The sequence below is a fragment of the Thamnophis sirtalis genome, unplaced genomic scaffold, assembly GCF_051295495.1.
Source record: "Thamnophis sirtalis isolate CommonGarterSnake01/CBP01778 unplaced genomic scaffold, rThaSir2_p1.2 scaffold_4, whole genome shotgun sequence".
NCBI lineage: Eukaryota > Metazoa > Chordata > Lepidosauria > Squamata > Natricidae > Thamnophis > Thamnophis sirtalis.
The window spans coordinates 101,462,629-101,475,374 of NW_028261384.1; the positions used below are offsets into that span (position 1 = coordinate 101,462,629).

The following is a 12,746-nucleotide window of genomic DNA, read 5'->3' on the forward strand; positions in this document are numbered from 1 at the left end:
TCTCTGCACGACCGGCAGCCGCTTTTTACTCCCGAGTAAAATTTTTACTCGGGAGTAAATTTTACTCCCGAGTAAAATTTTTACTCAGGAGTAAGTAAAATTTACTCCCGAGTAAAAATTTTTACAAAACATGATTTATTTTACTCACCACCAGTAAGCTCAGCTGCAACCCCAACAAGAAAGACAAAATAAAATGGAGACTCCATGCGTGCTCAGCTAAGGAGTCCAGCCAATCAGTGAGCTGGTTGGCCAGCTCACTGATTGGCTGGAGTCCAGCCAATCAACTCAGTGAGCGGCAGGCTGGGCTGGCTTAAATTTGTAGGTAGCATAGAACAGAACGATGAGCCAGCCCAGCAGCTGATGGGCGGGAGCTGCCAGCGCCAAAAAAAGCGTGCCTTTTAAAAAAGCGGGCGGGATGCGGGAAAATGCATCAAAAAGAGGGGGTGTCCCGCCAAAAGCGTTATGTCTGGTCACCTTAGTTATAGCCATAGGAAGATAAGGAAATAGGTAATAAGAAAGAAGGATAATAGTAATACAGCCCTATTTGGTAGTTTGACAGTGTTGTGGGAATGAGTTGTTTAGCAGAGGGCTGGCATAGGGCAAGTGTGTCAAACTCAATTTTATTGAGGATCACATCAGGGTTGTGTTTGACCTCAGAGGGCTGGGATGGACAATGCTATGGTGGGCACGGCCAGCTCAAGGTCATTCCTGTAGTGGCCTGAGCACTCTGTGAGTGAATACAGGCTCTTGAGCTCCATTTTGGGCTGTGATAGCCTCCTGCAATGCTCTGCCAGCAGAGTACTGTGGCCTGGTCCTTAGTTGTTTCCAGTACAGCCTGCAGGCCAGAACTAAGCACCCCCATGAGCCAGATTTGGCCCTCGGGCCTTGAGTTTGACACCCTTGGCATTGAGGGGGAAACTGTCCTTGTGTCTAATTGTTTTGATATGCAATGCTCTGTAGCATCGTCTTGAGGAAAGAATTTGAAACAGTTTATGTCCAGGAAGTGAGAGGTGTGTAGATATTTTTACAACCATTTTCTGGCTCATGCAGTATACAAGTTCTCAATGGAAGGCAGGCTGTTGCAATTGTTTTTTCTGCTGTTGAAGTCTGTGTCTGTCTTTTTTGGTTGCAGTGCCAAACCAGACAGTTATAGAGGTGGAAATGACAGACTCAATAATTTCTTTGTAGAACTATATCAGCAGATCCTTGGGCAGTCTGAGCTTTCTGAGCTGATAGTAGATTTTGGAAGGAAACCTCCTATTCTACCACCTCTTACAATACAAGACAACATAGTATCAATGGTAGAGGTCTACAAGTTTCTAGTTCTATAATATCTCAAGATTTAAAATGCACACTGTTACAAACTGACAGCCACTATGGTAGTTTCCACCAAGGTCCTCTGATCTGGTGGAAACGATACTTAAATGTGATTGGTCGAGAAGTCTGACAGCTCCCTATAAAAGCGCTGCTGCCAGACAGAATCTTTGCTGGATTGTATATAGTTTTCACTTAATAAAGAGCTGTTGTTGCTGAAGCCTGATTCTTGTCTCTTCCATTCACTCTACTTAACACTGGCGACAAAGTGGGATTGGAAGGCAACTAGACATCAAAAGAGCAAATACAATCCAGCCAATCAATCCAGCCAGAGCTAAGCGCAGCATCAAGCGGCCATCTTTAAGCGGGAAATTCAAATCTGCCTTGACTGAACAAGATGACTACACATGCCCCACCAGTTCCATATGACCCAGCCACCGAGCACTGGGACTTGTATATGATGAGGTTCGAATGCTTCCTCAAAGCCAATGACCTCCTTGGCCTGTCCAAAGGCCAAAAGAAAGCCATGTTCCTGAACTACTGTGGGCCAGAGGTATTCAACACTGCCAAGGACCTATCCGAGCCAACGTCGGTACAGTCAGTCACTCAGTTGATGCTACAACAGACACTGAGGACACACTATGCTCCCAAACCATCTAAATATGTGGGGAGGCACAAATTCTACCTCCATAAGCAGAAAGAGGGAGAAAAGATCAAACAGTATGTTGCTGCACTTCGGAAGGCTGTGGCCTACTGCAAATTTAGGTACTTAGATGAACTGTTGCTGGACAGAATTATTTCTGGTATTCAGGACATTAATTTACAGAGGAGGTGGACCAGGGGCAGAGCTGAAGCTGCTGCATTTGCCACGGTGAAATGACAGCTATCAGCGGACATGTTCCTGGTCCAGTACAACCAGACTCTGCCACTTGTACTAACTTGTGACACCTCTCCGTTTGGCGTTGGGGAGATACTCAGCCAATGCATGCACAATGGAACCAAGGCTCCATGGCCTACTACTCGAGGACCCTGTCAGCTGCCAAGCGGAACTACAGCTAACTGAACTGTGAGGCTCTGGCTGCGGTAGCTGACGTGAAAAGGTTCCACAAGTACTTGTATGGTCGTGACTTTGAAATTATCATGGACCATAAACCACTTTTGGGGTTCCTGGCTGGGGACCAGCCTACTCTGGCATTGCTGTCACCGCAAATGACTCCTTGGACAATTTTCCTCGTGGCCTACAGCTACCGCCTTGTTCATCAGCCGGGCGCCACCTTGGGGCATGCTGATGCCCTCAGCTGGTGCCCTCTATCTGAACTGGTTGCTGATCCAACCCCTGAGACTCTGGTTCTATTTACTGACGGTCTTGAGGCGGGCCCAGTTTCTTCCGGCAAGGTTGCCCGCTACTCAGTGAAAGACTAGGTTTTGAACTGGGTATGGAGGGGGTGGCCCAAGGGGCTGGTTGGGCTTGAATGTAAAATGTTTGTAACAAAAAAACTATCCTATATTTTCAATTGAATTGAAAATACATTGGCAAATAATTCTAGATTGCTTAGGGGTAGAAGGCAATTTTTGTAATCTGAATACTTAGGTCTGCAACCAGAATATATTTTCTTTCAATCAAGCCAAACTTGCTTTTGTTTTGGGACAAAATTCATTTTTGGTTTAACAGAATAAAAGAGTTGGAAGGGACCTTGAAGGTCTTCTAGTCCAACTTCCCCTAAAGCAGGAGACTTATACCATTCCAGACAAGTGGCTTTCCAGTATATTTTTAAAAGCTTTCAATGATGGAGCACCCACAGCTTTGGAAGGCAAGCCGTTCCACTAGTTAATTGTTCTCACTGTTGGGGAATTTAATTCTAGGTTGCTTCTCTCCTTGATTAGTTTCCATTCATTGTTTCTTGTCTTACTTTCTGCTGCTTTGGAAAATAGGTTGACCCCCTTTTCTTTCTGGCAGTCTCTCAAATATTGGAATACTGCTATCATATCACCCCTAGTCCTACTTTTCACAAGACCAGACATGCCCAATTCCTGCAACCATTCTTCAGCCCTCTAATCATCTTGCTCTTTTCTGTTCTCTCTCCAGAGTCTGAATGTCTTTTTATAATATGGTGACCAAAACTAGATTCAGTATTCCAAGTGTGGTCATACTAAGATTTTATACATCGGTAGTAGTACTTCAGATGATCTTGATTCTATCCCTATTAATGCAGCCTTGGCTGTTTCCATTGGCTGTTTTGGCTGCTGCCATACACAGCCACCTATGGCTCATATTTAAGCGATTGTCTATGAGAACTCCAAGATCTCTCTCAGTGGAAAAAGCAAAAGGATCAGATTTCTGATTGAGAGCAGGGGTGGGTTCCTACCAGTTCGAACCTCTTCTATAGAAGAGGTTCCACATATCTACAATGCCGTTTAGAACCGTTTCCAGCTCCCTACCCTCGCCTGTCCGCACATCATCAAGAGGAAGAGCTAGAGGAGGAATTCTGGGAGTTGAATTCCACAAGTCTTAAAAGCTGTCAAGTTTGAACATCCCTGGGTTTTTTTCCTAAAGGGTTAGAGGTACAAAGGTCTTGTAACTTGACAGCTTTAAGACTTGCACACTTCAATGCCAGAGTTCCTGAGCCAACATGACTAGAGGAGGAATTCTGGGAGTTAAAGTCCACAAGTCTTAAAACTGTCAAGTTTGAACACCCCTGAGTTTTTTTCTAAAGGGTTAGGGGTGCAAGGGTCTTGAAACCTGACAGCTTTAAGACTTGCGTGCTTCAAATGCCAGAGTTTCTGAGCCAACATTTTGGTTGCTAAGCATGAGCGTTAAGGAGTTTCACCACATTTTACAAGTTGGCCACGCCCACCCAGTCACATGCTGGCAAACCACTCCCACATGGTCACAAGGCCGGCAAGCCACTCCCACCCAGTCACATGGCTGGCAAGCCACTCCCACAAAGCAGGCCACACCTATAGAAGAGGTTTAAAGAGTTTTGAAACCCACCACTGGTTGAAAGCCATGGTGAACTAAACATCTCTCCTTGTAGTGGGACAGCATTATAGTGGAGTTGGCAACTGGATGTAGAATCCAGCCTGCTAAAATTATCTTCAAATTAAGGAGATCTTTGAGATTGCCATGTGAATTCTGTATATCTACTTCTAATGAGTGGACCAGAGAATCATTTTTTTTGTGATCAGCTTATGAGTCGAGCAGCTGCAAGTTTTGGGAGGAACCATCTTTGCTCACTGTCATAAAACCAGCCTTTTTTAAAGGACATTCAATCATTTGAATCATGTTATTGTTGCTTTGAAGAAAGCAGTATTATAGTGCATTCTTCATGTGAATTGCCTTCATAAGAGAAAAAAAATTAATCATGATTTTTTTTTTGAAAAATATTACCTTTTCAATTGAACAGTTAAAGCATGCTTGGAATACTGATTTTGAAAAGTTAACTATGGTTTAAGGATTTAGATGGACTTGGAATTCCAAAATAGTGTCCTCCCCTGGGATTGGATTTTCTTCAATCAAAATAAGAAAATGGGATTTTGAAAGTTGAACACTAGAGGAAGCTAGAGGATAACAAGTAGTACAATTAAATAAATGAAATATTGTAACAGTGAGTTCTCTGGGGAAAATTTATGAAAAGGGGTCTTTGAAACTTTTAGAAATGATGGGTAGTTGGACTATTATGGAATAATTAACACACTATACTCAGGAGAAGTTTGAAATCAATCTTAATATGAATATAAATGTGGCGAGAAAGATAACGATACAAAAAAGGATGTACTGGACTTGCAAATTAAATAGGATGTTTCATTGTCTAAAGAGGATATCTAACTACTACACCAGAAAGGATATGGATAATTTTATAGGATAAACTTTGTCACCTGGGTATTCATAGGATGCCGATGTCAACGTCTAAAGCAGTTTCATGACTATTATCAACTTTAGAAGGGAGGAGTATTCCATGCATACCTTAGGTCTCATATTTCTACAATCTAGTTGGAGAATATGATTTATGACACAGGACAGAAGAGAGGAGTTTGGAGGGTAAAGTTCAAACGCAATTAAGTGAAAGTCAGTTTAGGCTCCACAGAAGTAATGCTAAGATGTTGATCCTAATAAGTGAAGGGGTTTTGTTTGAACTCTGTCTCGAGGCTTGTAAATTAATTAGGTCATCTCTTGGGAACTTCACAGCCAATTAAAGTTCTAGAAATTTTTTTTTAAAGAACAAAAAAGGTGACAAAAAATTAGCTCTGGGTCTTTATTTGAAGGAATTAAGAATTAAGATAGTTAAAGGTATAGGCAGGAATATAGGGTTGGCTTATTTGATCAAGGTTAAGATAGATATCATAGCTGATATCCTTTATTGGGCTTTTGTTGATAAGAAACAAATGATGAGGATTTTGTATTTTGTTTTTAGTTAAAAGATAAGATTTGGGGTGAACAGAGTATAATTTAAAAGATAGCAATAAATTACACTATTTAAACTGTACTTGAGTTAAAGGGGTACGGTACTTTTTTGTTTTCTTTTCACACTTTTTTCTTTTCTAATTCTTAATTTTTTTCAGTTTATGTAGTTTTTATTCCTTTTATTTGTAATCTTTAACAACATTGTTTTAAAAGTAAATAAATTTATTTGAAAAGAAAAAGAAAAAGCACATGCACCATAGCAAATGATGCAAAATCATACAGATTCAAGGTTTGTTTCACTGAGAAACACAAAATCCCTTTGCATATGAATCTTTGCCATTTTAAAAACTCTAGATCTATGAATTGTCACATAGTTCTTTCCCCTGATTTTTTTTAAAATGAAAAGCAGCTTTGGGAGCTGCAATAGAAAACAGAAGGCAGAATAGGAGAGTCCTGTATGTTTTCCTCAATAATAGAATGGGGAAATATTTGAATGAGTAGGTAACTGGAAGGGAATAGTTAAACAGCACTTCAGTTTTCTACCGAAACCTCCAAGGCTTATTTTTTATTTAAAAATAAAATTAGGGATAACCTCTCACTATATGTTGGATCAAGTCCAGTCCTTAAGAGTCAGTCTGAGTACACAGAGTAAGACAGAGGTACAGAAATACATGACTGGTAGTAATACAAAAGATCACATCTCTATATTTGAAACTCAATGCAGCATTCATTTTCTTAAAAATGTACAGAAGAGGACTTTTTCATTTAGAAAATTATAGATAACTACATATTTCTTCAAGAAACAGAAAAATCAGGACACTCTGCTATTTCAAGATCCACTTAGTCTAAAAAAAAATGCGTTCATAGCTCAAATTTCATTAGCTGCATGGAATCTTCTTTCAATAGGATTATGCTTGGAAAATGTATAGTTGAAAAGTTCAAATAGTTCTGGGTTCTCTTTAATAGAAAGTCATTTCTTCTAGGCTCCAATGCTATCCAGTGATTACAAAGAATTCATTTAGACCCTGAAAGAAAAAGAAATTATATATTTAAGTATTTTAAAATATCCTATTTATTAATTAAATTTACTGTATATGTTTTGAAATTTGCACCATCAAAGTTGACACATCCAGAGCATAGAAAAACTCAAAGTAGTAGTCCAAGCAGGAATATATGGAGAGGCCTGTCAAGAGTTGAACATGACTGAATGGATAACATCATCATCCTGAAGTTTGACAAACTCACAAAATTAAGCTTAACCTTTGTGATAACTATGGTTATTGAGAACAGCCTCAATTCTAGTATTATAAAATAATTCTTCCAAAGTACAATCCAAGGCATAGATACTTCATCATCCTAATGATCTCAATTTAATACAGACAATCCATGACCGTAATAGACCCTAATCATTATGGTCATCATAAGTCATAATGATTGTAAAATGAGTTAGTCACATGACTGACACCTGATTTTACAACTTTTTTTGTGGCAGTTGTTAAGCAACCCAATGGTTTGTTATGGGTGTTGGTTTTTAGCAAAACTTTTGTAAAACACAGGACTGCGATATGATGTAAATGGCAATAAATGTGGCCATTTTGCCAAGTGGCCAAAGTGTGCTCACATCACTGGGGTTCGTGGGAGCCTGCCTGTCAGAACTTTGGATCCACATTGTAAGTCTCCTTTCTCAAGTAAGTTTGAGAAACTTAGTTCGTTGTAAGTCAAGGATTATCTGTAGTCAAAAAATCACAAGTTTCAGTTCTTTAGTACCTGAAAATGTTAAAATATATGGTATAGAGTTGTTGAAATTAGTGACAATGAAGTCAGAGTTGGACAAAATGTTTATTGTCTAGGACAGGGACCTGTGATCCTGTCTGGACTAGAATTTACTGCGGCCTTAATAATTAAATGCTGGAAGATGTAGTTTAATAACCCCTGGAAGAGCCTTTCCTCTTCCGCATGAGGGATAGAAGAAACAAATAAACATTGTTAAGTAGGTGAAGTATGTTAACTCCAAAAAGTATGCCTTGGTGCATACTTTTTAAAATCAATGCAACAGGGACAAAGCTTAAAGATTGATGTAGTGAGGTCCTCTTTCCTTAAACCTCCAGTCCCTCCCAATATGTGGAATGTTAAATTTCCATCACAGATTCCCAGGAAGCCATCCTTGTTACCTGCTCTTCCTTTACCTTAAGAATAAGGACTACTTCTCACTCTGTGGTCATTGGGTCTTGTGGTCTGGCTGTTCATCTGTGAGATCACCAGTAAATCTTGCAAGCTCTGTTGCTGAATCGTTGGCTTTTGCAGGCTGAAGTGAATATTATAGTATTTTGCTGGCTTCCTGCCAGAAATACATTTGCCACTTCTGGCCCCTACGATTTCTCTGGGAAGGGCAGCACTTTCTGTGTAACGTTATAAGAAAGGGGTAAAAAAGCAAATGTTGTGATAGATCATCTCCAGCAGGATGCCAACCCCACTTTTCTTGAATTCAAGCAAGTGTCAAGAAGTATGAACTGACAAAGAGATAAGTGGGGCTACTATTGCAAGCCCTGTAAAAGCATGTGAGCTCTCTGTTCTGCATGCTTCATCATTCAACTGCTAGGGGAAAGAATCAATACATCATACAGTATTATTATTACTAATCTATCTCCTTCCCTTTCCTCCCTAGTGTCAGCTGTAAGATTGGCACTGGATTTGCCTCCTTAATCTCAGCACTGTTTCAAAGAAAAAGAGAATATATATCACTGCAAACAATAAATAAATAAAAACCTCACAAGCCTATGAGCCAAGCTCCTCCTTCTGCCTGCAAATACCACTGTGATAAGAAAGATTTGGAGCAACTTTCCGAAACCTACCAGATGCCATGCTATGGCTTTTATCATCTATTTATTTATTTAATTTATATGCTGCCTGTCAGTGAGAGTCTGTCTGTCCATCCATCTCTCAGAGCCATTAAAATTGAAAAGTGATGGAAGCTGTTATCCATTGTAGAACATATGAATTGCCCAATTATGGAACCATGTTTTAAAAGCAGTTATCAATAATCTTTTCAGATAGCACACATCATCTTGTGATTTTGTGTGATGATGATGAGATCCCCAATAATACAATAAATTACAAATGGCTGAATCTCAAATTGTCAGAATTTGCATAATTTCAGTTTTCTCGTCCCCAAATCTCAGGAAATCTTGTCCTTCTGTGGACATTCCATATTAGACTTTCAGAAATTGAATGCATCTTTAAACTTCAAAAATCTTAATTGTCTTTTGATTTTTTAGTTTATTTAGGCAATTCACTAAATAGTGTGCAAGCAAGTGGAAAAACTGTACTTGGGTTTTTAAAATAATGTAACATTTATTTTTCTGACAAAGGACAGGAAGCCTGCAAATCTAAGCCTCAATATGCTTTATATTTTATCTGAGCAATCCCTAATAAGGAATTAATTGATGGCCATAAGAAGAGACAAAAACACAATGCTCAAGTGATAAGTATTTCTAGGGCCTTGAAACCAGGGAAAGTAAAGTTTGTTCTCTTAGAAGACTTCTGCAAACAAAAAACCCCACAGTATGAATTTGTCTTATGTCATATCCCTTCTTGTGGACTAGAAGAGGTGATATTGCTGAAGAACTTAACATATTTGATAACAATAGTTACAATTTAATCGGTATTATTCTCAAAGACCAAGAAAAAGCTTCTATTTTAGGATCAGCATACAAATGATAAAATCACCCCCCCTTTTTTTTTTACAGATCCAAAGTTGATTAATACAATAGCCAAGAAAATGGCTCTCACTTGCTCGATTGATGGGGTGTTGAGACCGGAGTTGACAGACATGTTTTAATTGCTTCTCAGATGTTATGAAACTTTTGCTGAAAAATTCTGAAATAAAGAAAGATTTTCCCTTGCCATTCTCAGAAAAGTTCTTTCTCATTGCCTTGATTGCTGACTGTGATGGAACTGCTTTTTCTCCAACATACTGGAAAGACAATTCGTCAAATGGGTGGAAATTTTTAACAGCTGGAGTTTCACAGACACCCTTGTCTTTTGCAGTTTTGCTCCTCACATGATATTGGTTTGTTGCTGGAAAATGTTTGTCAGGATGACACGGGTTTTGTTTACTGCGTGCTTTTGTAAATTCACTTGGTGGTTGACGCTGGTAAGAAAGAGAAGGATGCTCAGGGATACATTTGCTTCATAACCTCATTGATAACCTAGCTGTTAAGAGACCCAGAGAATGTGCTAAATAAATATAGGCAACGTCTTTTCCGAATGGGGGGGGGCACACTTTTTGGGAGGTGGGTTCTCCAAAATATTTGGACATAACATCACAGTAAAGAAAAGACACAACATCACAGAATCAGCCCAAAATTTTTGGCACTTCCCCCTTCCCTTGGGATGCATGTTGTATTTAAATAAAATAAGCATGTCAAATGGAATGAAGTCTTGATACATTATTTTATTATTATTATTTAAATCTAACCTTAAGGCAATCAATCTTGATGGTACAATCATGGGTGGAGAGATGCAAAGCAACAGCATGCCATCCTTTTTTAAAAAATTGTATGTAGTCCATAAGTTGTCCATGTTTATCTTAAACATATGTGACTAGACTAAGCTTTTACCTCGGTAATTAAATTAAGGTAACCTTACCAATTCTACTAAATATTTAATATTCATTCATTCCTGTAGATAGAGTTAACAAAAAAACAGACAGCCTAGAACCAAAGTAAAGTATAGTCCCCTTATATTTGATTTCCAACCTTTATTGCTTTTAAAACATGAAGCCAAGACAAGAAAAATATCCTGAACAATTTTTGGTTTAAAAGCTTGCTCTGTTTGTGTTGCCTGGTGTGGTATTGTGAGCTCAGAAACAGTGCTGCAATAATGCTGCAAAGCCTGTGGCTTTGTTACTTACTTTTGTTCCAATGTTCATCCTGGTTGCAGAATGGCGAATATTAGTGGTATTCCGCAGTTCTGGTCTGGAATTAAATTGTTCTGCAGTGCTGGATGAATTCTGCCAGGTCAAATCAGATACAGAGCTGTAAGGCCTCACTGGATGCTTTGCAGAAGGCTCTGGGTTATCTGTTTCAGGGCTGTTATGTGGGGAAATACTTGAAAATTCACAGATCACTTCTTTCTTGGGCTCTTGTTTATCCAGAAAATGTTCCAGCAGGAGGTCAGTCCCAGGTCCCGATTCTGAACAAAGCTGAGTCTGTGTAAAAAGGGAAAAATCAGCCCCAAACAATATTAAATTATGATAACGATGGTCAGTAAATTCAGAGCAACGTATGTATATAGATCAATCCGGCTTAGGTTAGGTTGAATTTCATTGACTTCGACAATAAGCACACTGTATACATTTAAAAAACATCAAAAACTCATAAAATTATAACTTTTCAAAAATATTATGACTTAAGTGCTGAGTAAATTGCAAAGATGCAATTGTTTGCTTACACTCTGTAATCATTACTGTAAAAAATAAAAGCTTGAACATTTTTTTAAAAAAGCTTGGTATATAACTTTAATTAGATTTAGAGGCTGAAAAATCTTTTTTTATATGTTTGTCACATGCATTTAAGCTATTTCTTCATTGCTTAAAAATCTATCTTGAATTCCAAGTTCAATTCCATACACTCACCAGGTCAGTACAAAAATCAAAAGTAGTGAAAACCCTAATTTTATTTGTTGAAGTTTCACTCTAGATAATCTGGTCAATGGTACAGATTGATGGACATGATACAATGATACAGATTCAGGCAAATCCAGAGCAGTGGTGGGTTGCAGGCAGTACGCCCTGGTACGGGCGTAATGGAGCCTGCCTGGAGCACTGGATACCGTTCCAGTACAGTGCTCTGGAGGGCCCGCCCACCCAAGCTCTTTAACGGTCTTTTAAGTCTTTGGCGCTTCTGCGCATGCGCATGGCACATACAGTGCCTGTGTGATGCTCCGCTGAGCAGCTGTAGCATCACAGAGGCTCGCAGAAGCGCTAAGACGCATGTGTGTGCTGCGCATGTCCATGTGGATGCGGCCAGGCCCGTTCCAACTGTACCGGTTGGGATGGGATCCGGAACCCACCACTGATCCGAAGGCCCACTTTTGCTCATTCTTGCAGGGAAAAAAACCAATAGTTGTTCAGAAGATTTCACTGACTGAAGGAAGAGCTTTACATGCTTAGCCTTTCATTACGAACTGCTTTTCTCTCTCTTGCTCTTGTTCTCAATCTCCTTTCCAATATCTTAACCTACTTCCCAAGCAGCTTTCCTACACACAGCTTTCCCTTCTTGTTAAAATATGTCAGAGAATCACATTGTTTCCCCGATTATCTTAATATTTTAAACATATAATGAACTTCATTCCTGTTATGAATTGGCTAGATTGCATTCAAACAAAAGAGATCAAGTAGAGAACAGGTTAAAATAAATAAGTATACCCTAAACCCTAATATACCGCAAATAGAACATTTACCACATCTAATTTTAATGCTATTATTATTTTATTAATTTTATTAATGCTATTATAATTTATTTATTTTATGTCTAGAAGGCACTAATATAAAAGTGCAAGAAGGTGTGGAAGCTATGGAGATCATATAATTTTTTATTACAGATTGTATAATTTATATTCAAAGCCATTTATGAAACTCTTCGGCAAGCCTATAGGGTGGTATTTTGGGTCCTCATACTGTGGCCTCACCTCTTGCCCCTGGAATATAGCTTAATATTCTTACTGATATCACTTATCTTTTAAGTGCATCTGGAATCATTCCCTTAGCATCAGTGTATGATAAAGAGATTAAGGTTCTCCTACCCAGCTATTTTTTGGAATAAAAAGATAAAAAATTACAATAAATCAGTAATTTATATTTTCCAGTGCTCATTACTTGCATTTTAATGGGTAAATTTAAAAGATGATTTGTTCTGATTTTCCAATTGAGTTATTAATCATTAAACCTGTTTATTTTGTTTATTTCCTGTGAGATTGGGTTATCTCCTAAGCGGAACAAAGGCTGATACCACTAATCATATACCTTGAT

The 12,746-nt window shown here is 38.8% G+C and overlaps 1 protein-coding gene across 2 annotated transcripts in view; it reads right to left on the reverse strand.

Moving 5' to 3' along the window:
* Nucleotides 1-5,553: 5,553 nt before the first annotated feature.
* Nucleotides 5,554-12,746, reverse strand: part of TTLL6 (tubulin tyrosine ligase like 6) — a 46,124-nt gene continuing 38,931 nt past the window's right edge. For both annotated transcript variants that reach the window (XM_087713601.1, XM_014061991.2), the window contains exons 11-14: nt 10,629-10,925; nt 9,506-9,866; nt 7,903-8,115; nt 5,554-6,741 (exon numbers count right to left, since the gene is read on the reverse strand). In XM_087713601.1, coding sequence (XP_087569727.1) covers nt 7,904-8,115; nt 9,506-9,866; nt 10,629-10,925 — 870 coding nt within the window. In that variant the 3' untranslated portion in view covers nt 5,554-6,741; nt 7,903. The remainder of the gene's footprint in view (nt 6,742-7,902; nt 8,116-9,505; nt 9,867-10,628; nt 10,926-12,746) is intronic.